The 27638-nt window shown below is 46.7% G+C and overlaps 2 protein-coding genes across 2 annotated transcripts; both read left to right on the forward strand.

Moving 5' to 3' along the window:
• The first annotated feature begins 838 nt into the window (after window positions 1-838).
• Window positions 839-12078, forward strand: DRAXIN (dorsal inhibitory axon guidance protein). The gene is made up of 6 exons (XM_039355003.1): window positions 839-883; window positions 8936-9349; window positions 9863-10159; window positions 10478-10558; window positions 10702-10791; window positions 11950-12078. The coding sequence occupies exons 2-6, from the start codon at window positions 8947-8949 to the stop codon at window positions 12060-12062; spliced, it is 984 nt and encodes a 327-aa protein (XP_039210937.1). The 5' UTR covers window positions 839-883; window positions 8936-8946; the 3' UTR covers window positions 12063-12078.
• Window positions 12079-13711: 1633 nt separating this feature from the next.
• On the forward strand, window positions 13712-27358 carry LOC120313268 (angiotensin II receptor associated protein). The gene is made up of 5 exons (XM_039355005.1): window positions 13712-13831; window positions 19669-19703; window positions 22211-22322; window positions 23506-23707; window positions 26711-27358. The coding sequence occupies exons 1-5, from the start codon at window positions 13805-13807 to the stop codon at window positions 26821-26823; spliced, it is 489 nt and encodes a 162-aa protein (XP_039210939.1). The 5' UTR covers window positions 13712-13804; the 3' UTR covers window positions 26824-27358.
• The last annotated feature ends 280 nt before the right edge of the window (window positions 27359-27638 follow it).

Here is a 27638-nt window from a genome sequence, read left to right on the forward strand (position 1 = left end):
AGGACCACCCAGCTGCAGGCGCCGCGCCAACACTTCCCCTGCGAGGCTTTACTCCCGAGTAAGCAAGAAAAGAGGGTCTTCCCCCCCTTTGTGGGGAGCGATCTCAAAGGGGAGCCTAGGAGCGGCACCGGCCCCCCACCCCACGCGGACCCCCCATGGACTGAAACGCCGCGGGCACCTGCTTCCAAATGGCTAGGCTGGAGCTTCAGCTGGAGAGGGGGGCTTTCCCCCTAATCCTAATCCCCTCCCTTCAGGGTCTTGTGGCCAGCCTGTTCCCCCCCCCCCCCCCGTTAAGCACCCTTTCTTAGGGGAGTTTCCCACAATGCACCTGGGAAGGGCTTGAGGATGGAGGCTGGGGAGACCAAGCAGGGCTGCGAGGTAGGCAGAAGCGATGTGGGGGGGTTGGCGTGGCAGGTGGTTAAATGCCCCCAATTCTCCCGTGGGGGGGGGTGGAAGATAGATCCACCCCTCCTCATCTGCATTTCCCCATGGTGCCCTTTTCTTCTCCGGGGCTGAGGTCCACTGGCTCCATCCCAGCTCTTTGTTCCCTTTGTTGAGCTGGGTCCCTATTTGGGGGGGGGGAAGAGAGAAAGTCTCTGGAGAGGCGAGCGCCCCTCCCCTCTTTGCAATGCCCAGCTATCACTTATTCCACCCCCTCCCACTAAAAATAAATAAATAAAGCCTGCCCAAAACACACCCCTTTTCACACCCTCCCCTTCTCCTCCTCCAGCCTCCCCCCCCCCAGGAGAGAGGCAGGGGAGGACCCCAGCCCCAGCTTCCCCCCCTCCCGCCTCTCCGCTTTGCCACTAGCTGGGCCAGTCTGTCAGAGAAGGCAGAGGCAGCCAGTGTGGTGGGTCCATCCTTCTGTCGGTCACTCTGGGTGGTGAGTAGCCCAAAGTGGTTGGGGGGGTCACTGGGTGGGTGGAGGAGAGGCAGGGTGGACCTCCTCACCTGCCTTCAATTCCAGACTTTGGGTTAAAAAACCCCAGAAACTTAAAAATGTTCCATTCCTGCTAAGTGACTTAGAAAAATCTCTGTTTGGCTGAAGAAATTAAAAAGCAGGACGTGTATTTTCCACTAAGTGGGGGGGAAAAAACAACAAATCTCCTACTGTATATGTTTGTGTGTTGGGGGCTGTGTGTGTGTGCATTTGATTAACTGCATTTTCAAAAGAGATTCTGCCTTCCACCTGGTGCCTCAGCAAAGGTGAGCCGGGACAAGGACAGCTGGGGATATAATTCAGGATTGGGCCTATGGAGGTGGGAAAGGCTTTTAGGAAAGACATTAAAAACTTAATTTCTAACAATTGCATTCCCGTGTTTGCATTTGATTTTTGCATGTGACTTATTTCAGTGGCATCCCTCCAGGTTTGGTTTTTAAAAACTGTGCTGTAGTCATCCTAACAAAGGGACTAGAATCATGCTGAGTCCGTTTGGCTCGGCGGGTAAGCCTATTAATCGATAAATCCCCAAATAATGATGAGGATAATATTACAGCTACTACACTCTTGTGTGATACTATCTATCTTCTCCCTGGAGAATGCAAACAAAAGTCCCCATTCTCCCCCCCCCCTCCTTTTGCTTCCAAGGGATACACTCAGAAAACGTTATTTTTTAAACAAAAAGAAATGCATTTATTTATTTTAAAAACTGTCCCAAATGGAGGCTGAGTTGGTGATTGAAATTGCAGATAAAGTCTACATTGTCAAACTTGAGGCTGGAAAAGGGGGGTGATCATTAGGGCAGACAGTTTCTTTATCTCCCCCCTCCCTTTTTGTCAAATTCCTTTTTTTAGAAGGGTTTGTCTTTTCTTTGAACAAGCTTGCACAAGCCAGCTCTTTCACATGCACACAAACACACCCCACTGAGTTGGTGTGATTGCCAATTTTATTCCCTCTGATGGGCTTTCAGAGAGAGAGAAAGGCTTATTTTTACAAATATGAAGAATTTGCCCTTGACTCAAAACTTCAAATGCCCAAAAGAGAGAGAGAGAGAGAGAGAGAGTTTACAATAGCAAGGATTTAACTGCAAAATGTGGCTTCAATTTGCCAAGCAGGAATATCTCGGTTGGCTTTGAGCTTCGCGGTGGACATGCCAATGCGGGGTTTGGCACTTTTTTTTCAGCCCAATTGATGTTTTATTTTCCTGCCAAGCATGGATTCCCAGATTCTACATTTTACAACTGTGATTTTATCTGGGGTTGACCCTGAGCTGGTGGACTTGCTTAGGAAAATAAATCTGCATCTTTGCTGCTCAGTTACCTGGAACATGTAGTTTGGAATGCATGCTAAGTGTTAGGTATGTTTTTTTAAAAACAGCTTGGGTTATCTTATCTTATCCTATCCTATTCTATTCCATTCCATTCCCTTTTTATTCTATTCTGTTCTGTTCCGTTCTGTTCCATTCCATTCCATTCCATTCCTGTTCTATTCTATTTTATTCCATTCCATTCCACTCTATTCTATATTTATTCCATTCCTATTCCATTTCTATTCTATTCCATTCCATTCTATTCTTTTTATTCTATTCCATTCCATTCCACTCCACTCCATTCTATATTTATTCCATTCCTATCCCATTTCTATTCTATTCCTATTCCTATTCTATTCTATTGTATTCTATCCTATCCTATCCTATCCTATTCTATTCTATTCCATTCCACTCCACTCCACTCCATTCTATATTTATTCCATTCCTATTCCATTCCTATCCCATTTCTATTCTATTCCTATTCCTATTCTATTCTATTCTATTCTCTATTCTATTCTATTCTATTCTATTCTATTCTATTCTATTCTATGTTCTGTTATTCTATTTTAGTCTAGCCTAGTCTAGTCTAGTCCATTCCATTCTTTGGTGGTTATTGTGATTTGTCCTGTAAACAATCCACACAATATTCACTCACATCAGGGTTTTTCAACCTTGACAACTTTAAGAGGTGTGGATTTCAACTCCCAGAGAGTTAAAGTCCACACCTCTTAAAGTTGCCAAGGTTGAAAAACCCTGATTTAAGGGGCTGATGGCTTTCTGAAGCATCGTGGATCTTAACAATTTCAATGCAGTTTTTGGCAACTCTCCCTGTCAATTGCTTGACGTATGGTTTTTTTTTTCCCAGCCTCCTTCGGCTTACCGCCTAGAATATTTAAAATATTTTAAACCTGAAATAGAATACTTTTTGGAAAATAAGCCCCACTGATGTCGGAAAGGGAGTTATTCTCTTGTTTTCCCCCAAATGTCGTGCCTTTGGCTGATTTCAGGAAGCTAAGTGGGATCAGGCCTGGTTACGGTGTGGATGGGTGTAGGTAATTTTGGAAGAGGTTTTGATTCTGTAACGCAGAAAACTGGGTTAACTGAAAGAGATTTTACCTGGCTGAAGAATATTTGGGATTGTAGGTAATCCTCGAGTTACGACTGAGCCCAAAATTGACATTGTTAAGTGAAACATTTGTTCAGTGAGTTTTGCCCGTTTTAGGACTTTTCTGGCCATGTTTGTTAAGGGAATCTCACTGCATTTGTTTAATTAGTCAGTAAATCTGGCTTCCCCCATTGACTTTGCTTGTCAGAAAGTCACAAAAGGGGATCACGTGACCCCCCCCCCGGGACACTTCCACCATCATAAATGCGAGTCAGTGGCCAAACATTTGAATTTTGATCCAAAAACGGCCCTAAGTCTCTTTTTTTTCAGTGACATAACTTTGAACGGTCACTGAAGGAATAAATACAGGTCGAGGATCGCCTGTGTTACTTAACACACAGCAGCAAAGTTATTTGTGTTTCCCAAACAAGACCACCACAAGGTTGAAGTCCTTGACTTACAACAGTTTCATTTAGTGACCGTTCGACGTTACAACGGCATTGGAAAAAGGGATCTGTGAGCATTTTTCATACTTACAACCATCCCCCCCATGGTCACGTGATCAAAATTCGGACACCGGGCAACTGACTCATATTTATGACGGTCACAGTGTCCCTGGGGGTCACGTGATCCCCTTTTGCGACCTTCTGATAAGTGAAGTCAATGGGGAAAGCTGGATTCACTTAACAACCGTGTGTGACTGGCTTAACAACCATGGTGATTCACTTAGCCGCCATATTTATTTATTTATTTATTTATTTATTTATTAGACTTATATACCGCTTTAAGTGCAAGCACTCTCTAAGCAGTGTACACCAGTAAGCAATGTATATATATATATATATATACATTGCCCCCAACAATCTGGGTCCTCATTTTACCTACCCCGGAAGGATGGAAGGCTGAGTCAACCTTGAGCTGGTGAGATTTGAACCGCTGACCTGCTGAACACAGTCAGCTAAAGTGGCCTGCAGTACTGCACCCTAACTGCTGCGCCACCTCGGCCATGGCAAGAAAAGGGGTAAAATGGGGCAAAACTCCCTTAACAGCTATCTCGCTTAGTGACGGAAATTTGGGCTCCCGTTGTGGTCGTAACCCAAGGACGATCTGTATTCAAGTCTTGGAACTACTTCACCTGGAACGGTGCCAGGTGAGGAGGGGGCTGCTTAGAGCTGCCCCTCTCTGAAGGCGGGGGGGGGGTGTGAGGGGGAAATTGCCCCCCCAGCCCTGAAATGAATCCAAAACAGGCCAAATTTCAGTCAGGCAGATCCGAGGCGGTGGAGGGGGCCGATTTTTACCAAAAATCAAAGCAGGGCTTGGCTTGGAAAACACAAACAGATGGGGGGGGGGCATGTGGGAAGAAGGAAACAGGGCTGTCATTTTACACAAGCGATTGTGTATCTTGCTCTCTCTCTGTTGTGGCCCAAACGGCCTCTGCCGCTGGAATTCGGGAGAGCAGATGGAGGCTGGCTCAGCGGGGCGGGAAAAACTCATTTGGCCAACAATGGTGGTTTCCCCCCTTTCCCCATCGCTCGCGGCAGGGTGGCTGGGGAGCCCAGCTTGGGCTCAAAGGCCATCCTGGCCCCGGCCAAATCCCGCCGATGCGGCTCCTTTGGCAACACAAGGCAGGCCCGTCCAGTCCATCCGCTTGGAAGCACAACCCAACAATAGCTTGTCCCAAGAGCTGCGATTGTGGCTCAGCATCCTTCTTCCTGCGAAGTTGTCATCCGGACAGGGAGTGTCATGTGGGGAGGGAGGTTGTCACGCAGCCCGGGCGGCTGGTGTGAATGCCGCACCTGTTTTGTGGCTTGGCACGCAGACCAGCTTGCCTGACACGATGTCCCGAGGGGGGAACTCCAAGGACGCCGGAGCCCTGGCAAAACTCTGGCTCGGTGGGAGGAATCTCTGAATGTGAGGAAGCTGCCAGGGACTCCTCAGAGGACGAATGCCCGCCTCGTCTGCCTCCGAGTCTTTACCGTTTCAGAAAGGAAACTATGCTGTGTTTGCTCAAAGGTTGATTGGTTGATTGGCCCTTGGGCCCTCTCAAAGGGCAAAGTTCCAGAAACAAATTATTACTAAAATTAGATAAAAGCAGTTTAAAATGGAATTAGATAAAACACAATTTAAAATGAAATTGGAACAAAATAAAACGAAGTTGGACTAAAATACAGTCTAAAATGAAATAGTTTAAAATATAGGTAATATATAATAAAAATTTATATATCTTATTATATTATATTATATCTTATTATATTATATCTTATATTACATATTTATTATATATAATATCTAATGTTATCTAATATTATCTTATATTTATATTATCTTTTCTTATATTATCTTATATTATATGACATATTTATTATATATATCTAATGTTATCTATTATCTAATGTTACGATATTATACTTTACTATATTTATATTGTAATATCTTATCTTTATTATATTATATTACATTACATTATATTGTTTCCTCAAAGTTTTGTAAACTACTGCTTCCTCATCTGATCCAGCTCATCGGGAATTTCAAACGGTTGAATTGACTTTTTTCGCCCCTGCTTCTGCGGCTTTTTACAAATTTTACCATCTTATTTTTATTATTATTATTTTGCCTCAAGGAGTTGGGTTTCTTTTTAGCTCTGGCCCTTGAGATGCTTCGAGAAAGTCCTCAACGTACAACCACAGCTGAGTCCAAAGTTTAGGTCACCAAGTGAAACGTGCATTGTGAGTTTTGCCGCATTTTACGACCTTCCTTGCGAGGCGGTGAAGGGAATTGCTGCCGTCGTTAAGGGAGTCACACAGTTGTTCAGTGAATCTGGCTTCCCCAATTGACCTTGATTGTCTGAAGGGGATCACATGGCCCTGCAACTGTCATAAGTACATGCCAGTGGCAAGCGGCTGAATTTTCATCACCTGACCATGCACTTTATTTGGTGGTTATTGTGCTTTGTCTTAAACAAACAACACAATATTCACGCAAGTCAACTTTGGCAACTTTAAAAGATGTGGACTTCAACTCCCAGAATTCCCCAGCCAGGAGTTGAAATCCACACGTCTTCAAGTTGCCACGTTTGAAAAAAAAAAACCAACTTAAGGGCTGATGACTTTCTGAAACTGCATCTCTTCATCTCTGGCAGAAGGGTGAAAAACGACCCCGAGTCCCTTTTTTTCCAGTGCCCATTGTAACTGCGAATGGTCACTGAATGAGTGGACGTAACTGGAGGACTATTTGCAGCCGTGACGAGCCGAAATGGGGATATTCGTTCTTACGGCGAAGGAGGAACGCGGGATTTGGGCATTTCTTGGTGCCCAATTTGGGGTGGCAGCAACAACGCTGCTTTTTGCCTCGAGCAGCAAAACGTTGTCGGGATAGCCTGGAAAGGGGGGCAGGTTTTGTAGCCCTCTGCCAGGCTGGAAAATGTGTGGCATCTGCTAAGGCTTTTGCACGTCTTCTCCTGACGTTTCGCCTTGAAGGCAGAGCAGCTGGGAAGTGGAAACAGACCAAGAATGTCAGCTAGTCTTGCTTGCTCCCCCCCCCTCAAAAAAAACCCCACTTTGAGCAACAGCTGGTGCGTGGCGATGTGTCGTCTGGTCCTCTGGTGCTGAGCGGTGGGGGGCTGCCTCTCCAAGGGGGACGCCACACTTGATTAATGACCCGATTTGCATCCGGCTGGCTTCCCAAGGGGAGGCTGGCGCAAATGTTCAGATTCAAACCCAGGTCTGTGGGGGGGGGGAGAGGGTGTGCTGCTTCCCTCAATGCTTGGGGCGGGGGGGGGGGGAATGAAACGCCAAAATGAGGGTCCATTGTTTGGAAAGGGAAGAAGTGACCCATCTGGAAACGGAGGGGAAGGCGCCGATTCCCTCCCAAGCGTTGCCTGGAAAGGTTTTGTGGCCTTCTGGGAAATAAATTCTGCTAGAAAAAGTGACGTGTGTGTGTGTGTGTGTGTGTGTGTGTGTGTTAGATTAAATAGAATAAACAGAGCTGGAAGGGACCTTGGAGGTCATCTAGTCCAACCCCCTGCTCAAGCAGGAGACCTTATTTTATCTCAGACAAATGGCTGTCCAATCTCCTCTTAAAAACCTCCAGTGATGAGGAAGGAAGGGGAAAAGAAGGGAAAGGAAAGGAAAGAAGGAAAGGAAAGGAAAGGAAAGAAGGAAAGGAAAGGAAAGGAAAGGAGGAAAAAAGAATAGCAGAATAAACAAAGCTGGAAGGGACCTTGGAGGTCATCTAGTCCAACCCCCTGCTCAGGCAGGAAACCCTATACCATTTCAGACAAATGGCTGTCCAATCTCTTCTTAAAAACCTCTAGTGATGAGAAAGGAAAGAAGGAAGGAAGGAAGGGGAAAGGGAAGGAAAGGAAAGAAGGAAAGGAAAGGAGGGAAAAAAAATAGCAGAATAAACAGAGCTGGAAGGGACCTTGGAGGTCATCTAGTCCAACCCGCTGCTCAGACAGGAAACCCTACACCATTTCAGACAACTGGCTGTCCAGTCTCTTTTTAAAAACTTCCAGTGTTGGAGCATCCACAGCTTCTGGAGGCAGGCTGTTCCTGGTTAATTGAATTGTATCAAACATCTTGTTGTAAAGCAGGTGCCAAAGTGTCCATGGCCGCCATTTTGGGGGGTGAAGGCATCAGCTCGCGACGGAATACAGGTCATCCTCGACTTACAGCAATTCATTTAGTGACCGTTCAAAGTTATGACCATTTTTCACACGTCCGCTGCAGCATCCCTGTCGTGATCAAAATTCGGAGTCTTGGCACTTGGCTCATATTTATGACGGTTGCAGCGTCAGGTGATCCCCTTTTACAACCGTCTGACCACCAAATTCAATGGAGAAACCAGATTCACTTAACCACCGGGTGACTAACCTCACGACCGCAGCGATTCACTTAACAACCGGGGCAAGAACAGTCGTAAAATAGGGCAAAATTAACTTTACAAAGTCTCGCTTAACAACAGTGGGCTCAACGGCGGTCATTATTCGAGGACTAATTGTACGTGGTCCAATGGGAAAGAGGAAGGAGGTTCTTTTTTATCTTTCTGTCTCTATGATAAGATCAACCCTAGAGTGGAATGTTTGGAATAAATGCCGGTTCGGATGGAGCGGCTTATTCTTCCCCCACCCAATCTTCCATCGGTGCCTCTCTAGGAAGGATGCTTTCTCATCCTGGAGGTCCCACCTGTACCGTATTTCCCCAAAAATAAGACCTGGTCTTATATTCATTTTTGCTCCAAAAGACCCATTAGGGCTTCAGGTGGTCTTGGTTTTTTTCATATACAACAATACATTTATTCAAATCAATAATGTCAATAATATTTATATTTAATTATATATTAACATTGTTATTTTGTAATTCAGTACGCCTGTTGTGTGCTGCAACGGCTGTCCTAAATGCGTCCCTCTTCCCTGGGGCTTACTTTTGGGGTAGGGCTTATATTACAAGCATCCTGAAAAATCGTGCTAGGGTTTAATTTCCGGTTAGGTCTTATTTGGGGGGAAATACGGTAGGTGTGATATGGACAGCTATGTAAATTTGTTTTCATAAATAAATACATTTCTTGTTTTTAATTTGTCCAGGGAAGAAAAACATGGCTTGTTCTTCCCTTTGGCTCTTTTCTGTACTGCTCCTCTCTCCAATGGCCGCCAACACCCCCGAACACGACAACCGCTTCCCGAGCCAGGATTCCTGGATGCAATCCTTGCGAGTCGCCTCATACCGACACAGACAAGAGCTGGATAACCAGCAAACAAACCACGATGGGATGCTGCCCGGGTTTCCAGGCTCCAGAGAAGCCGGTGGTCCCAGCTTGGAGGGGGCAGAATCCAGGGGGGTGGAACGGCCGGCCGACCTCCGGCAGAAAGGCACCTTTGGGGGGTTTGCTGTCCCCTCCCCCGAGCAGGAGAATCAGAATCCGATACCCGAAAGGGCGAGGAAGCAGGGCCAGGTGCATCGGCGCCATACGCGAAGGAAGAGGCTGAAACAGCACCAAGGTACGGGCAGAGAAGAGTGGGGGTCCCAGTCCCCCAGAATGGGAGGGGGAATTGAGTTTAGTGGTCCTTTGTCTAACCAGCATCTGTGTAAGGCAGGGGTGGGCAACAACGGCCCCTTTAAGACTGGTTGGCTCAGGAATTCTGGGAGATGAAGTCCACCGGTCATAAAGGGGCTATTGTTGCCCTGCAGGAGGGTGTTGAGCGAAGGGTAGGCATAGATGACCTCTGAGGTCCATTTCCCAGTCTTTTTAGGATGGCCGTATGCGGGACAGTGGCTGACACTGAGAGAGAACCTCCAGCGTAAGGAGCAGTCTACCTGCCCAGGCGAACTGGGCCCCCAAAGCAAAGGCCTCTTTGGTTAGCGGCCGCAAAAGCCCTTCCTGGGTCAAATCGCCAGCTGATCCTAAGAGCAGGGCTCTTAGCTTTGTAAAGCCTCCACAGACCGGAGCAGTCCCTCTGAATGGCAGAAAGCCTGGCACGGTTCTCCTGCTCTGGCTCTTCCCCTCTTTTCAGGGAAAGGCTCCAAATTGAGACCCCGGGCCTTGGTGAAGAAGCCGGGCGGCCTTGTGGACCATTTTTGGCCCTTCCGTGGGGAAGGGGCTGCAGCTGGCTCGGCCCCCACCTCCCTCCCCAGCCCCGTGCCCCCGATGCTGACGGAGGACCCCCTTCCTGTTGGGGCCATGTCCTCCCAGCCCCAGTTCCGCGAACGGCAGGAGGGGGACGTTATGCCCACCTTGGACATGACCCTCTTTGACTGGACGGATTACGAAGACCTGCGGCTGGACATCTGGACTTCTGACAGGAAAAAAGGTAAAGTCCCGTTGACGTCTGGGGTGCCCTGAAAGGGAGACCTGGCTGGGTTGGGGAAATCCACGAAAAGAGACGTCCGACGGGCCCAAGGATTAGATGGAGCCTCCATGGTTAGGAAGAGTCTATCCCAGTGTTTCTCAACCTTGACCATTTTAAGGCATGTGGACTTCAACTCCCAGAATTCCACAGCCAGCATTGCTGGCTGTGGAATTCTGGGAGTTGAAGTCCACATGCCTTAAAATGGTCAAGGTTGAGAAACACTGGTCTACCCCTTTTTTTTAACCATTTTCCTCTACTTTCTCTCGGTTGCCCTGCCAGGGCGGACTCCTAAAAGCGGCAACGAGACCGCGTCGGCCGAAGGAGGGGAGTCCTGCGATCATCACTTGGACTGCCTCTCAGGTGGGTGCTGCTTTTCATGGGGACTAGCCTCGTCAGAAAGGAGAAAGACAAGGCTGGGTTTACGAGAGGGTAGAATTTCCCCTCTGGGCTGATTCGATGCTGCTTGTGGCTGTCTGTTCAACCGGTCGTTTGTCCCGGCACAGGTAGCTGTTGTGATTTGCGCGAACACCTCTGCAAGCTGCACAACCGTGGGCTTAACAACAAATGTTACGACAATTGTATGTGCACCGAAGGTACTTGAAAAAGGGGGTCCGTCTCTTGGGGAGGGGGTTACAAAGAATTGGGGGTTGTGGCATTGCCCTCCTCATTCTGGGACATTTTCCCCTGAATAGAATACAATAGAATAGAATAGAATAGAATAGAATAGAATAGAATAGAATAGAATAGAATAGAATAGAATAGAATAGAATAGAATAGGAGCTGGAAGGGGCCTTGGAGGTCTTCTAGTCCAGCCCCCCACTTAAGCAGAAGAACCTATACCATTTCAGACAAGTGACTGTCTAGCTAGCCTCTTCTTAAAAATCTCCAGTGATGGAGTGCCTACGATTTCTGGTGGCAAGCTGTTCTACTGGTTAATTGTCCTCACTGTTAGGAAGTTTCTCCTTAATTCCAGCTTGCTCTCTCTTTGATCAGTTTCCAACCACTTTTTCTTGTCCTGCCTTTTGGTGCTTTGGAGAATAATTTGACCCCCTCTTCTTTGTGGCAGCCCCTCAAATACTGGAAGGCTGCTATCCTGTCTCCCCTGTTTCTTCTCGTCTTTAGACGAGCCAAACCAAAGTCCTGCAGCCGTTCTTTGTATCTTTTAGTCTCCAGGCCTTGGATCATCTTAGTTGCTCTTCTCTGAATTTTTTCCAAACTCTGAACTTCTTTTTTGTGATGTGGTGACCAAAATTGGCTGCAGTATTCCAGGTGTGGCCTCACTAGGGTTTTATAAAGCGGTACTAATACTTCGTGTGATCTTGATTCTATGCCTCTGTTTATACCACCCAGGATTGTATTAGCTTTTTGGGCTGCTGCTGCACACTGCTGGCTCATGGTCAAGTGATCGTCCACTAGGACAGGGGTCTTCAAACTTGGCCCTTTTAGGACTTGTGGACTTCAACTCCCAGAATTCCGCAGCCAGGCACGAGGAATTCTGGGAGTTGAAGTCCACCAGTCATAAAAGGGCCAAGTTTGAAGACCCCTGCACTAGGACTCCGAGGTCCCTCTCACAGTTGCTGTTTTTGAGCCAGGCCTTGCCCAGTCTGTACTTAAACCCTTGATTTTTCCTGCCTAAGTGTAAAACTTTGCTTTCCTCCACATTAAAATGCATTTTGTGGGATAGGGCCCATTGTTCAAGTTGGCCAAGATCTTTCTGCTCTTTGCTCAAGAGTGTTTCTCTCCCACGCTAGGTCTCCGCTGCTACGCTAAATTCCACCGGAACCGCAGAGTTGTCCGACGGAGAGGCCGCTGCGTAGATCCAGACTCTGCGGATGGCAATCAGGGGTCCTTCCTTAATGTCTAGAAAGAGAGAGAGAGAGACTAACGGGGGGGGGGGGGAATAAGTGTGGCACGGTTAATTTATAACTTTGGGGGTGGACCGACCTCAAAGGCACAACTGGAATTAAGTGGGGGGGGGGAGGAGGAAAACTTTCTGAAATAAATTGGGCCTTTTTTCCCCAAAGTTGGAGTTTGCCTTCTGTATCTCTTTGCGAGTCAGCGTTCCAGCGGTATCTCCTTCCCTGCCTTGGGAGAGACTGGAGGCTGAGAGGAGAGCCGTGTGTGGCAGGATTTGCAAAAAACAACAACAACAACAAAAAACTGGGTTTCAGTGTCTCATCCAGAGATGCAACAGCTCCCCTCTCACAGCAAAGTATTTCTTGAGAAAATACGAAAAGCTGTAAAACTGAATTGCTAGTTTGAAAATGAAGGGAATGTAGGTACTCTTGAAAAATCACCAAGCACTTACTTGTTTGCTGTAGTGCAGTGTTTCTCAACCTTGACCATTTTAAGGCATGTGGACTTCAACTCCCAGAATTCCACAGCCAGCATTGCTGGCTGTGGAATTCTGGGAGTTGAAGTCCACATGCCTTAAAATGGTCAAGGTTGAGAAACACTGCTGTAGTGTTTAGCTGCATTAAAAAAAAACAGGACTAGAAACTTGACTTGCAGCACACAAGTGAAAGGAAACCCTCCCCTTCTATGTTTGGGGGGGTGCTCTCTTGCTTGCACCCTTTTCCTTCGCAGAACCCCTGCCTGAGGCTAACCCTTGTGTCCAGCTTGCATGTTTCAGTTTTGAATAGTTTCGCCTCTCAAAATAACACCTCTGGGTCTCCTTTCCTCAACGCACTTCCAGAAGCCTGCTGGGTGGGTTTAAAACAGATGTTGAAAAACTTAGCTGGGAGGAGGGCACACACAGTGATTTATCCCCCTGCAGATTCCTCCAAGGGAGACAAAAATTGCATGCGAGTCCCTTGCGTGTAAAATACACGGATACAGACCTGCATAAATAAAAGTATTTTGTAAATGCTGGCAGTCCTTGACTTACGACCACAATTGAGCCCAAAACCTCTGTCGCTAAGTGAGGCATTTGTTAAGTGAGTGTTGCCCCATTTTACGACTTTTCTTGCTGTATTTGTTAAGGAAATCCCTGCGGTTCTTCAGTTAGTAACTTGGTTGTTAAGTGACTCCGGCCTCCCCCGTTGATTTAGCTTGTCGGAAGTGGCCAAAGCTCAGCAACTGGACTCGTATTTACGACGGTTGCAGCATCCTGGGGGGGTCAGGTGATCCCCTTTGGCACCCTTCAGACCAGCAAAATCAGTGGGGAATCCGAATTCGCTTAACGAGGGTGTGACTCAACAACGGCGGCGATTCACTTAAGGACGGTGGCAAGCAAGGTCGTAAGGACGGGGCCAACCGTCCGGCTTTTAGCCACAGGAACGCTGGGCTCCGCGGCGCTTGCAAGCGGCAATGCAATAAAAGGAGAGTAAAAATTGCTACAAGGAAGGGCTGGTGATTAGTTTGCAATCCTCTTTATCTCGACATGACTGTGTTACAATGGAAGGGGGAGAGCAAGAGAGCCCTCTGCACAAGCTCAGAGGCTCGCTGCCTCGGGAAGGCGTCGCTCCGGAGCGGCTCCGCTTGGCGGGCGGGCCGGACTTTGGGGCTGCCCCTTCCCGGAGGAGGAGAAGGGACGGAGGCAGGCCGGGGCGGGGCTGGCCGGGAAAGAAGAAGGGGAAGGCGGCGGTGGCTCCAAGCGCCTTCGGTATGGAGATCCCCGCCGTTAACTTGAAGGTAGGTCGAGATTCAACCTGGCCAGGTGCGGAGGGAGCGCGAGTCCCGGGGTGGACGCGTTCCCACGACCCTCTTGATCCAGGAGGGGGAATCTAGCTTGCGGACAGGATCGGGGCGCGCTTCCTCGTGGGGGCAGCGGGTCGGAGAAACCCGGAAGGCGGGCGGGCGGGATGCGTGCCTGCCCTCTGCCTCCCCGCAGACACGCGAGAGCCTCGGGTGGGCGTTGCGGAACGTGGGGACGGGTGCAGGGCGAGCGGAGCCACCTGTCGGCCGACGGGTCGGCTAAGTCTGCCAAGGCAAAGGGGGCGAGGAGAGCCGCGGGCAAGAAAGTACACACACACACACACACACACACACACACACACACACACACACACACGTACGTGCAAAGGCGTGTGTAAGGTCCAGCTGCAAACGTGCAGACCTTGGCAGTTGGGGTGAAGGTAAGCTTCCGCCTGCCCATCCACCTGACACCCCTGCAAGGTAGGCACGCTGGCTCTTCCCCCGACCCTGGGGGGGGGAGAAGGGAGAGCCGTTGTAAGTCTTGGGAATGACCCCATGGGTGGACTCCAAGCCATAAGCTTCCTGGCACGTGCTGTGCAACAGACCTCTGCCCACAAACTGCAGGAAGTGGTTGTGTTGATAAGAAGGGTTAGTGTGTGTAACTGAGTGAGGAGTAGGCCATCACAAAGTGACAGCCTCCTTGTAGGTGGGCTTGCACAGGGGCTCTGGTGTGCTTGCACAGGTGTGTTGGGGCAGGGAACACAGGACTTTGCATCCCCTCCAATGCTGGTTTGCACTAACTGTAGCTGAAAACAAACTTGGTGGGCTCTGAACTGTGGCTTAAACAGTGTTTCTCAACCTTGGCAGAGCTTGAAGAAGTGCGGACTTCAACTCCCAGAATTCCTCAACCTGCTATGCTATGCTGGGGAATTCTGGGAGTTGAAGTCTGCACCTCTTCAAGTGGCTAAATTGAGAAATGCTGATTTAAATCTTCTCTCCCTAATTTGGTGCCACACAATTTCTTCCTGTGTAGCTGAACTTAGTCCTCTGGATAGAAAGCCAGCCCTACAAGGCGGGACAGGACCCCGATTTTGATGGGCTAACTTTTTAAATGCAGGGAGGCTGCGGCAGTGTAACCTTGCAAATAGGATACATCCCTTTTCATCGAGGTCCCGCTTTTGTGATGTCGTTACACTGTATTTTCTGAAATCACAGAAACCTTGGACAACGTTTCGGGTGCCTTTGAATAAAATGGGTCTCTTTGTTTGTGAGAAGTTACACTTGCTTTCCCCCCCCCCCGTAGTCCTGGCTTTGAGGCACAGGCTGCAATTAACAGACCAACACTGATTAACTTTATCATGTATGGGGGGGGGGGGAAGATGCCTTAACTCTTGCCTTGGCTTGGCTGTTAATTAACACTCTGCAAACGGAGAGCATAAAACAAGCAGCACTCATCCAGCAGCAGAGATTTTTAAATGCACTTTTTTTTCTGATTTAAAACGAAAAAACTTTTAAAACCTTTACTGAGTTTTGTGGTTTGTAGGTAATTTAGATAAGAAGAACCTAGGATTGGTAAACGTTGGGCTGTTTGGCTCCTGAACCTAAACAGTTTAAGGTAAAAGTAGATTAATAGAACCTGTCCCAAATTTAAAGTAGAGTAGAGTAGAGTAGAGTAGAGTAGAGTAGAGTAGAGTAGAGTAGATAATGGAATGGAATATGGAACATGTAATAGAATATAGAATAGAATAGAAAATAAGGAATAGAATAGAATAGAATAGAATAGAATAGAATAGAATAGAATAGAATAGAATAGAATAATTAGACGAATAGACTAGACTAGACTAGAATAGAATAGAATAGAGTATCTTTATTCTCATTCTGTAACTCACAATGAAATTAAGTGCTGTCCACAGTGCACACTACACACAAGTAAAAACTACAAATAAGAACCCATATTATATACAGACATCTTTCACATTCTGTTCACCATTGCACTGCCCCTAATATTGCACTTCAGGGTTGCTTTTTCAAAAGGCAACTGGACTTTCTTGGGTTTTTTTTTCTTTGAAAACGTTTCCCTTCTCATCCAAGGAACTTCCTCAGTTCCGACTGAACTGAGTGAACGTCAGTGGGAAATTGAAGAAGCTTCTCGGATGCGAAACGAAACATCTCCAAGGGAAAACGTCCAGTTGCCTTTTGAAAAACACACACACACCCCTTTCGGACAACCGTGACCTGGATGACTGAGACTCTCCCTAGACGTTAATAGAGCCCCTTTGTTCAGAGGCAGTCTACCTTGAAAGAGTTGGAAGACTTGCGCAAGGGCCGAAGGAGTTTCATTTCTGCTTGGTTTCCTGTGGCAGAAGCTGACCCCAAAGAAATGGTTAACTCAGCAGCCCCGTCTGAGCGTCTGCCAAAATTGCGCAATTGCCTAAACTGTGACAGAGAATCCGTGGGGTTCCCCCACCCAGGCCAGGCCATGTCTTCTCGGTGTGTGTGGAAATGCACACTTGAGTCATTTGTTGTCAAGCGGATGGCTCAGATGCCGCACAAGGAAAAGCGTGAGACCGAAAAGCAAGGAAAATGCAGAGCGGGCAGAGGGGGGAAAAGAACCAACCAGAATTGCCAGATTCTTTTTACCTGTCTTGAAGTCATAGGGTAGGTTCTCCTGGGGCCAAGAGCCAGGCGGACGGACGATTCCCTGAGCATTGCCCAAATTTCCTTTCCTTCCTCATTCTGGGCATGGGTGTGTGTGTGTGTGTGTGTGTGTGTGTGTGTGTGTCCTGCTCTTACTTCCTGGCTTAAATTTTGTTTGGGCACGATAACGATTTGGAAAAGCTGCTCCCTGGGATTGGGATAAGAGTCTTGGCACATCTCTAAAGATTTGCTTTGAAGGCTTCCTTCCTTCCTTCCTTTCTCCCTCCCTCCCTCCCTCCCTCCCTTCCATTCATCCATCCATCCATCCATCCACTAATCTATCCATCCCATCTCTCCTTCCTTCCTTCTTCCTTCCTTCCCTCCTTCCCTCCCTCTTTCCATCCATCCATCCATCCACCAATCTATCCATCCCATCGCTCCTTCCTTCCTTCCCTCCTTCCTACATTCATTCATTCATTCATTCATTCCCTCCCTCTTTCCATCCATCCATCCATTCATCCATCCACCAGTTTATCCGTCTCGTCCCATCCCATCTCCCCTTCCTTCCTTCCTTCCTTCCTTCCTTCATTCATTCCCTCTTTCCATCCATCCATCCATTCATCCATCCACCAGTCTATCCGTCCCGTCCCATCCCATCCCATCTCCCTTTCCTTCCTTCCTTCCTTCCTTCCTTCCTTCCTTCCTTCCTTCCTTCCTTCCTTCCTTCCTTCCTTCCTTCCTTCCTTCCTTCCTTCCTTCCTTCCTTCCACAAACCAATCCTTGGTTACTTGCAGCATAAATGCAAAACCAGTATTCAATCAAAAACAAAGGCTACACTATAGCAGCAAACAGGATGGTGAACAACACACACACACACACACACACACACACACACAGGAAAAACACATACAAACACAACTAGCAACCCACCCTTGGCCTGCTGATCATTCGCATCATCCGGATGCCCGAGAAGAGATGCCAGGGCAGAGAAGGCCCACGTTCCTGCCAGTTGCTACTTTCTATTGCTGCAGTCTGGACCCCTTGAAGCCTTCAGATGGTCTTCAAGGGCAGCCCCAGGCAGAGTGTGTTGCAGTAATCAAGTCACAAGGTGATTAAAGCATGAGTGACGGTCTGGATCTAGCAAAAGGAACAATTGGCAGATGGGATGGCAATTGGACACTATGGGAATAAGCCTGTGAGTTGGCCAGCCGTATAAATATGTGCAATAAATAATAAATGCGGAATTGCACAGCCTTTGGGGTCTGGGACAGGCGTGAAAAACATCCGTAAAAATTACACTAAGCAATTTGGAACTGGGAACGCTTGCAAAGCGATCTGGATGTTTGTAAAAGCTGCCGTCTCTGTGTTTTGTTTTGTGTTTAATATTGTGGTTTTTATGGGGAAAATGCAATTAAGGATTATGAAACATTTATTTGCCTCCCTGCAGGCACAGACAGCCCTCCCACTCCTGTTTTAATTTTGGAAGCCGCAAGGGGGAAATTAAATTTGTCGAATGTGCTCTGCACGTGCACTGGGGCTTTTCATGTTAATAACGTTGCCCTCTAAATACCCTGGGTGGATTTTAATTAACTGAGCAGCTTTTTATGGGTGGATCTTCTGAGAGAGCCCTTTAAAAGACTTGCCGGCTTATATAGTCAGATTTTTTTTCCTCCAAGACAAAATAAATGATAAATACATCCCTCTATGTTTCTCTCCTTTAGGACTTTTGAAAAAGAATTAATAGCAGGTAGTTGGCATGGAAACATGACAATTTAATCTGTATTTCTATCTTCGTAGATTACATTTTAGCTACCGTTAAAAAAAAGCTGAAAGCCCTTCAGAAATGAATTTAGGAACATTTATTTATTAATGTTATTATTTCCAGGCTACAAATCAGAATTTTAAGCCAGGATAGAAACAGTTGAGAAGTAAAGGAAGGCCGTTTGAGGCTTGCCCGGAAGTATTTTTTAAGAATGCAAGAAGAAAAAAAGCTTAATCATCCATTAGCAAATTCCAGCATTTGAGATGGGAAGTTGTTCAAGAAGAAAGTGAAAAATATTTCAATGTAGATTTGACTGCAGGAAGGAAGAAATTTTGGGGAATTTGGCATAAAAGGAGAGCCTTGTGGTTTTTAAGCCTCTTTTCCTGGCCTGGTGAAATTTTAGGAACTAAGCATGTTTTTTTAAAAAAAAAAAATGGATTCACTTCTGCAGATATTATTCAGAGATGATGCAGCTGTATTTAGGATTTATCTCTCCCTAGCTTTCATGTTTTTCCAGATGTGCTCGTATACACCTGTGCAACTGGTTTATTATTCCTGAATCTTAAGGCACAATGTTGATTTATTGGTTGTTGAGTGGCTTTTTTGTGGTTCCTGAAATGCCAACCAGTGTGATTCATGCCACAGGCTTAAATGAAATTACACTCTGGATCTGAAATGGATGTTATTTTTTTTTTAATTCTCTTGGTTTAATGTGCCTGCCCAGATGTTTTCATCTTTGCTGGATCTGCATTCTGGTGGCATGACTAATTGTGTTACAGTTTTGGGTTGTTTTTTTAAAACTGCCTAGAGCCAGCCGTGGGGAACGTGTGACATGTGAAAAAAATATTTTTAAAAAATGAATAATATTGGCCTTGTTGCTTGCTTGCTTGCTTGCTCATGTGGGGTCAAAGATGCAAACTTCCTGTTTCCTGGTTTTCAAGGAATTCCTCACCACCATAACCGAGATAATTCACTGAGCTAATGATGCTTGAAATCAATTTTATATACGGAATAAAAGAGATTAGGGTTTGTAAGGCCTTTCCACATAAAATAGATGTGTTAGATAATTAGGGCATGTTATTTTTATCGCTGAGTTTGGAGGAATGTAGCAGCTAGGAGTATCTCAGAATAGCGCAAATTTGGCACACTGGTGTGAAGCTTCATTCAAGTGTGTGTGTGTGTGTGTGTGGGTAAGCGAGTGTGTATTTTTGCACAACCCCTGTCACCAACCTGGTGCCCCTCCAGATTAGCCCAGATCCAGAACTGAGTTCATTTCGGCTTTTAAAGGGCTCCCTTTAAAAAAAAACACAAAAATACACATCTGGAATTTGTAGGGATTTGGCCGAAAAGAGACATCGAACGTTCCCAGTGAATGTCTTTGGAACAAGAAAAGTTGGTCAAAATGGGTTTTTAATTCCTTCTGTTTCACTTTTAGGCTATTGTTCTGGTTCACTGGCTCTTGACCATATGGTGAGTGATACACTCGCGCTCTGGAATTTGGGGGGGGGGTGTCAAAAAAATGTGCAATGCAATGGTTCCACATTTATGTAAGGTTCTACATTTAGGCAAGAAAAAACAAATGTACAGGTATAGTGTAGGGGTACCTTGCTCAATAGTAGCAACTGTGAGAGGGATCTTGGAGTCCTAGTGGAAAATCATTTAAATATGAGCCAGCCGTGTGCTGCAGCTGCCAAAAGAACCAACACAGTGCTGGGCTGCATTAACAGAGGGATAGAATCAAGATCATGTGAAGTATTAATACCACTTTACAATGCCTTGGTAAGGCCACACTTGGAATACTGCATCCAGTTTTGGTCACCACGATGTAAAAAAGACATTGAGACTTTAGAAAGAGTACAGAGAAGAGCAACAAAGATGATCAGGGGACCGGAGGCTAAAACATATAAGGAAAGCCTGCTGGAATTGGGTCTGTCTAGTTTAATGAAGAGAAGGACCAGGGATGACATGATAGCAGTGTTCCAATATCTCAGGGGCTGCCCCAAAGAAGAGGGAGTCAAGCTATTCTCCAAAGCACCCGAAGGCAGAACAAGAAGCAACGGATGAAAACTGATCAAGGAGAGAAGCAACCTGGAACTAAGGAGAAACTTCCTGACAGTCAGAACAATTAACCAGTGGAACAACCTGCCTCCAGAAGTGGTGAATGCTCCAACACTGGAGGATTTTAAGAAGAGACTGGACAGCTATTTGTCTGAAATGGTGTAGGGTTTCCTGCCTGAGCAGGGGGTTGGACTAGATGATCTCCAAGGTCCCTTCCAACTTTATTATTATTATTAACTCTGCCATGGGTACACTGCCACGCACAGGGATCCCCTCCATGTTATACATTAAACGAGGAGTAGAAAGTCTGGTTTTGATATAAACAGTGTTTAAACCGTTGCAGATTGATGAAAAGTGGGACTCCAAGCCTGTGTGGGGCAGAGAATGTGGAGCTTGGTCTGCTGATGAGACAGGGGGGGTTTTGGGAAATGGGCCAAGCTTCTTGATATTTTGAGTCTTTACTTAAATGTATATATATTTTGCAGCTTTCTCCTGCATGTTTTGAAGTCTCATTGATAGTCTGATCTCATATGCCAGTGTTTCCCAAACTTGACAATTTTATGGCATGAGGACTTCAACTCCCAGAATTCCACAGCCAGCAACGCTGGCTGTGGAATTCTGGGAGTTGAAGTCCACATGCCTTAAAATTGTCAAGTTTGGGAAACACTGGCATATGCTAACAGAGGAGAAAACACTAAAGGATGATTTTATAAAGCCTTAGTAAGGCCACACCTGGAATACTGCGTCCAGTTTTGGTCACTTTGTTGAGACTTTGGAAAAAGTGCAGAGAAGAGCAACTAAGAGGATCCAAGGCCTGGAGAGTAAAAGATACAAAGAACGGCTGCAGGACTTGGGTTTGGCTCGTCTAAAGAAAAGAAGAAATAGGCGAGACATGATAGCAGTCTTCCAGTATTGAAAGTGCTGCCCCAAAGAAGAGGGAGTCAAGCTGTTCTCCAAAGCACCAGAAGGCAGGACAAGAAACAACGGATGGAAACAAGGAGAGAAGCAAACTGGACTTAAGGAGAAACTTCCTAACAAAGAGAACAATTAACCAGTGGAACAGCTTGCCACTAGTAGTTGTGGGTGCTCCATCACTGGAGGCTTTTAAGAAGAGATAGGATAGCCATTCTCCAGAATGGGTATAGGTCAGAGGTAGGCAATCTTGGCTCTTTTATGACTGGTAGACTTCAACTCCCAGAATTCCTGAGCCAGCCTGGCTCAGCTTGGAAACCTCTCCCTTTCCCCTCAGCATGGCTGGCTCAGGAATTCTGGGAGTTGAAGTCCACGAGTCATAAAAGAGCCAAGGTGGCCTACCCTTGGTATAGGGTCTCCTGCTTGAGCAGGGGGTTGGACTAGAAGAACTCCAAGGTCCCTTCCAGCTCTATTCTGATTATTATTACCTTTAAATTACATTATTATAGGTGCTCCTCGACTTACGACCACAATTGAGCCAAATATTTCTGTTAAGTGAGACAGTTAAATGATTTTTGCCCCATTTTATGACCTTCCTTGCCACAGTTGTTAGTAACATGGTTGTTAAGTGAATCCGGCTTCCTCCATTGACTTTGCTTGTCAGGAGTTCGCAAAATGGGATCACATGACCCCGGGACGCTGCGACCGTCATAGTACGAGTCATTTGCCAAGCCTCTGAATTTTCATCAAGTGACCCTGGGCATGCTGCAATGGACATAAGTATGAAAAACGATCATACGTCACTTTTTTCAGTGCCGTTGTAACTTTGTGAACGGTCACTAAATGAACGGTTGTAAGTCGAGGACTCCCTGTACTTTATTTATTATTTAGATTTATATCCTGCCCTGGGCAGTGTTTATAATGCTGCTCCTACTTTCCTTCACAACAACCCTGTGAGGTGGGTTGGGATGGCAGAGGGCACAGATCGAACCGTCTTCTGCCTGCAGGGGCTGCATGGATTACTGGTTACCAGAAACCTACGACTGGAGTAACTTCACCGTCTTGGCCCTGGGCGTCTGGGCGATTGCGCAGCGCGACTCCGTGGATGCCATCTTCATGGTTTGTGAATCTTTGTCGGGGCTTTGATTCGGTAGCCAGCCGGAAGAAGGGCTGATTGAGAACAGAAGTTGGGGCTAGCCGTATAAAGTGGTCAGTACCTCTTTACAAGGCCTTGTTAAGGCCACACTTGGAATGTTGCCTCCAGTTTGGGTCACCGTGTTGTTCTTTATGCAGTGTAGATTGGAGGTGGCGATCCTTTGAGAGCCCTATGCAACGAAATTTCATTTTCATGGATGCTGATTAGCGTGCATTTAAAGTGACAATAAAGCTATTCTATTCCATTCCATTCCATATATTCTATTCTATTCTATTCTATTCTATTCTATTCTATTCTATTCTATTCTATTCTATTCTATTCTATTCTTTCTTATTCCATTCCTTTTATATTCTACTCCACTCCACTCCACTCCACTCCATTCCACTCCTATTCTATTCTATTCTATTCTATTCTATTCTATTTTATTCTTTCATTCCTTCTATATTCTACTCTACTCTATTCTACTCCACTCCATCTCACCCCACCCCATTCCATTCCATTCCACTCCATCTATTCTATTCTATTCTATTCTATTCTATTCTATTCTATTCTATTCTATTCTATTCTATTCTATTCTATTCTATTCCTTGTATGTTCTACTCTACTCTACTCTACTCCACCCCACCCCACTCCACTCCACTCCATTCTAGTCTATTCTTTAAAAGATGCTGAGACTCTAGAAAGAATGCAGAGAAGAGCAACAGAGATAGATAAAACATACAAAGAATGGCAGCAGGAATTGGCTAAGTCTAGTTTAGTGAAAAGAAGGACGAGGGGGGACGTGATAGCAGTCTTCCAGTATTTGAGGGGCTGCCACAAAGAGGAGGGGGTCAACCTCTTTCCCAAAGCACCAGAAGATAAGAAGCAATGGATGGAAACTAATCCAGGAGAGAAGCAACCTAGAACAAGGGAGAAATTTCCTGACAGTGAGGACAATTAACCAGTAGAAGGTCTTGCCTCCTGGAGTTGTGAATGCTCCAACACTGGAGGTTTTGAAGAAGAGACTGGACGTCCGTTTGTCTAGAATAGTACAATCTCTCCTGCTTGAGCAGAGGGTTGGACTAGAAGACCTCCAAGGTCCCTTCCAACTCTGCTGTTCGGTTCTATTCTGTTGACGATGCTCTTTGGTTGTGTCTCCTTCTCCAGTTCCTGACTGGCTTGCTGTTGACCATCCTGACCGACATTGTCCACTTCAGCCTCTACTACCAGGTGGTGGAAACGAAGCTGAACGACACCTTGCGCTTTTGCACCGGCATGGCCATTTTTAGCCTCCTGCTCAAGCCCCTCTCCTGCTTCTTCGCCTACCAGATGTACCGTGAACGGGGAGGAGAATACGCCCTGAACCTAGGTAAGCTGGGACCGTCTCCCGTCTCCAAAACCATCCTGGGCACGGTCCTTGTCTCCCCCGGAGGGGAGTTTTCGTCCACTCGGTCGGTTTTCCTTCCCAACTAGGAATGATTGGTTGTTGTGCTTGCTTTTCCAGCACTCTCTGGCCCTCGGTTCCTCGGCTTTGCCCACTTCCGCCCTGCGCTGCAGCCCGTTCTGGAGGGTCTTTTTTTTATTTGGTCTCTCTTCCTTTGCAGAGCTGGAGAGCCCACCGGCCAGCCGCTTGATCCAGGATAGTAGTGACCCCAACCCTTTTCCCCTCCTGCGTGGCTTTTGAAGTTAACTTTCTCTTTCATTTATTGGTGGTTTCCCTTGGATTGTGGCTTGCAAAGTGCCTCCTCTGTTTTCTCCTCCATCTTCTCCTTCTCCTCCATCCTTTCTTTTCCTTTCCTTTTCTTGCATCTTCTCCTCCATCTTCTCTTCCTCCTCCTCCATCTTCTCTTCCTCCTCCTCCATCTTGTTTTTCTCCATCTTTTCCTTTTCCTTTATCTTCTCTTCCTCATCCATGTACTCCTCCATCTTCTTCACCTTCTCTTTCGCCTTCATCTTTTCTCCCCACCTTCTCCTCCATCTTTTTTCTTTTTGTCCTTCTCCTCCGTCTCCTCATCTTCCCTTTCTCTTTCATCTTTTCATCCATCTTCTCTTCCTCATCCATGTTCTCCTCCTCATCCATGTTCTCCCCATCTTCTCATTCTCCTCCTTCTCCTTCTTCTCCTTCTCCATTTTCTCCTCCATCTTCTCTTTCTTCTTGTCATTCTCCCGATCTTCTCCTCCACCTCCCATCTTCTCCTCTCTTCTCTTCCTCAACCATCTCCTCCTCCATCTTTGCTTTCTCCATCATCTTTTCTCCTCCATTTCTCTTTCCCCTTCTTTTTCTCCTTCTCCTTCATTTTCTCCTCCACCTTCTTTCTTCTTGTCCTTCTCCTCCATCTTCTCCTCCACCTCCCATCTTCTCCTCCATCTTCTTTTCCTTGTCCATGTTCTGCTCTATGTTCGCTTTCTCCATCATCTTTTCTCCCCCATCTTCTCCTTCCCCTTCTTTTTCTCCTCCTTCATTTTCTCCTCCACCTTCTCTTCCTCATCCATGTTCTCCCTCTTCTCCCCCTGCTGTTAGAAGCTCCGTAACTGGAGGCACAAAGCCCTCCAAATCTCAAGAGTGTCTTCATGGGTGCAGCATCTTCTTCCAGGCGTCTAAAGAAGCTAGCTTTTTTTTCCTGCAACAGGGGAGCACAACTGGGACTTTATTTAGATACCTGTCCCGTAACATGGGGGCTGTAAATGTGCAATATTAAAGCAAGATTTTGCAAAGGTGTGTGATCAGCTGCCTCCTCAATTCCAGACCCAAGTATTTACTGTTTCTACACCCTGATTTTGCTGAAGCAAGAGGAGTTATTAAGTGGGGAATAATGGTGCAAATGTCTCTGTGTGGTTTTTTGTTTTGTTTTGTTTTTTGCACTCTTTCAGAAGACATGGAGACCTGGGCAGAATCAGGCCTCCCTTCCCAGCCAGCTCCTTAGAAAAATTATAAACCGGAAGTGGGTCCAGACACATGTTTCCATGCCTCTTTGCTCCATCTAAGCATCAAATTGCCTAACATGATCTGGTGGCACTGAGAATGGACTACAAGTCCCATCATTCTCCACCCCTTGCCAACAACTGCTGAGGTTTAGGAATCCCATAATATTCAGATGTGTCCCTGTTCAGGCACGGAGCTTCTTCCAGCTATATTTTTCCCAGATTCTCCAAGATGGCCACTGTATTACACTGTATTATAAGAGCTCCGGGTTTTGAAACCAATTCAGTCCCAGTTTTTGTGTTGTTCTCTGGACCTGCTTACCAGTGTCAACAAAGACCCAAGGAAATGAGCCTCTTTTAAGGTGGACTGCCTCCTGCTTGGGAGGTTTTATTTACCACACATCCTTTGGCTTGGCTTCTGTTAATCGGTTGAAATTTTGTAAGTGTTTTAATTTAGACCAGGGGTAGGCAACCTTGGCTCTTTTATGACTCGTGGACTTCAACTCCCAGAATTCCTGAGCCAGCATGGGGGAACTATGGGCCCCCTCATGACTCGTGGACTTCAACTCCCAGAATTCCTGAGCCAGCCATGCTGAGGGGAAAGGGAGAGGTTTCCAAGCTGAGCCAGGCTGGCTCAGGAATTCTGGGAGTTGAAGTCCACGAGTCATAAAGCGGCCTAGGCCAGAGGTAGGTAACCTTGGCTCTTTTATGACTCATGGACTTCAACTCCCAGAATTCCTGAGCCAGCATGGGGGAACTATGGGCCCCCTTCATGACTCCTGGACTTCAACTCCCAGAATTCCTGAGCCAGCCATGCTGAGGGGAAAGGGAGAGGTTTCCAAGCTGAGCCAGGCTGGCTCAGGAATTCTGGGAGTTGAAGTCCACCAGTCATAAAAGAGCCACGGTGGCCTACCCCTGATTTAGACTATAGCGGGTTGAATTTTGTTAATTCACTGCTGCAACCCGTTGTAGCTACGAGGCCCTGTTCACATAGGGTTTGGCTGTGCCGAACCGAAGCCAACCCAGCCAAGGCCATTTGGGGTAGCAAGAATTGTGTGGTGCCTAAACACATTTCTCCACGCAGAGACAGCCAGCCAAATACATCTAGCTAAGTGTTCATGTTGATTCTCCCTCATCCAGGTCATAGTTATCCCAAAGGGGCTATTTTTCAGGAGGCAACTGGACTTTCTTGGTTTTCTTTGAAAACGTTTCACTTCTCATCCAAAGAAGCTTCTTCAGCTTTGACTGGATGGGGGGGGGAGAAACCATCTAGCTAAGCTGTCAGACACCAATCTGGCCATGAACTTGGAGAGCGGGCAACTAAATTTCATTTTGGAGGTGTGTCGTCGTGCCCACAGTAAAAGAAATGACAATAAAGGTTATCTCTCTAACTAACTGGGGGAGAGGCGAGGCCTTCCCACTAAAATGTCTCTCAATCTCACCTTTGCAGGTGTGCTCGGCGTCAGCCAGGAAACCAGCGCCTACCAGTCCATTGAGACGCCAGACCCGCCGCGCCCGTACCCCGACGTGGCTAGCAGGGGAGCCCAGCCACCCTCTTACTGACGGCCTTTGGGGGGATCTGAAGCAACCGGTCCCTCTTTGGAAAGAAGACTCACCCCGTTTTCTCCTGGTGTGACACTCGAGGGGAAGTTTCTCTTTTCGGACGACGCTCTCCGGCTGAGCCTCCATCTGCGAGGAAGATCTTAAAATGTGAATATTCCCACGGGGTCCCTCCATTTTTTCGCCTCTTGCCTCAGTTGCCGAGTTTCTAAACCAGTGTCTTCGCACAGACTTGACAGACGCCCCCCCCCAAAATGTGCTTTTCAATGGGGAAAAGGCGTAGCTTTTCCGCGGTGTCGTCCAGCGTGGCTCGTGGCAATAGTGGCCAACCTGGCCTGGCTGATGTTTGCAGAAGACGGCGGTTGAAGGAACGGCTGAAAGTCATAGAGAGGCAGTGAACTTTTATCTCCAGCCTTGCCTTAAACCACGGCTCCTCTATTCCCATCGATCGCTTAGAGTGCCTTAGAATTTGGTTTTCAGGGAGAATTAAAAAAGCTTTTTTCTTTTTTAATAAAATGTTGCTCAATCAATTCTCAAAGGTTTCCGTGGCTTTTCACTGGGGCTGAGTTGGTAGATTTCCGTGGTCCTCGCAAAGAAGCAGTTTGGGAGGGAAAAATAAAAAGGGGAAATGCTAAATTGGGGAAGGGGTCTTGTGCCATCCAAGCTCTACTCCAACTCCCATCAACCACTGTCAGTAAGACCTGGAGCTGCATCAACAAAAAAAAAAAAGGTGAATTTGAAGGATGCCCTTCAGTCCTGTTGCTTTTTTTTTTTTCAGAAGATTTACCAACTAAATCCTTTTTTAAAAAATGTCCCCT

This window comes from Crotalus tigris, unplaced genomic scaffold (assembly GCF_016545835.1).
Source record: "Crotalus tigris isolate CLP2741 ecotype Arizona unplaced genomic scaffold, ASM1654583v1 scf7180000018590.145928, whole genome shotgun sequence".
Classification (NCBI taxonomy): Eukaryota; Metazoa; Chordata; class Lepidosauria; order Squamata; family Viperidae; genus Crotalus; species Crotalus tigris.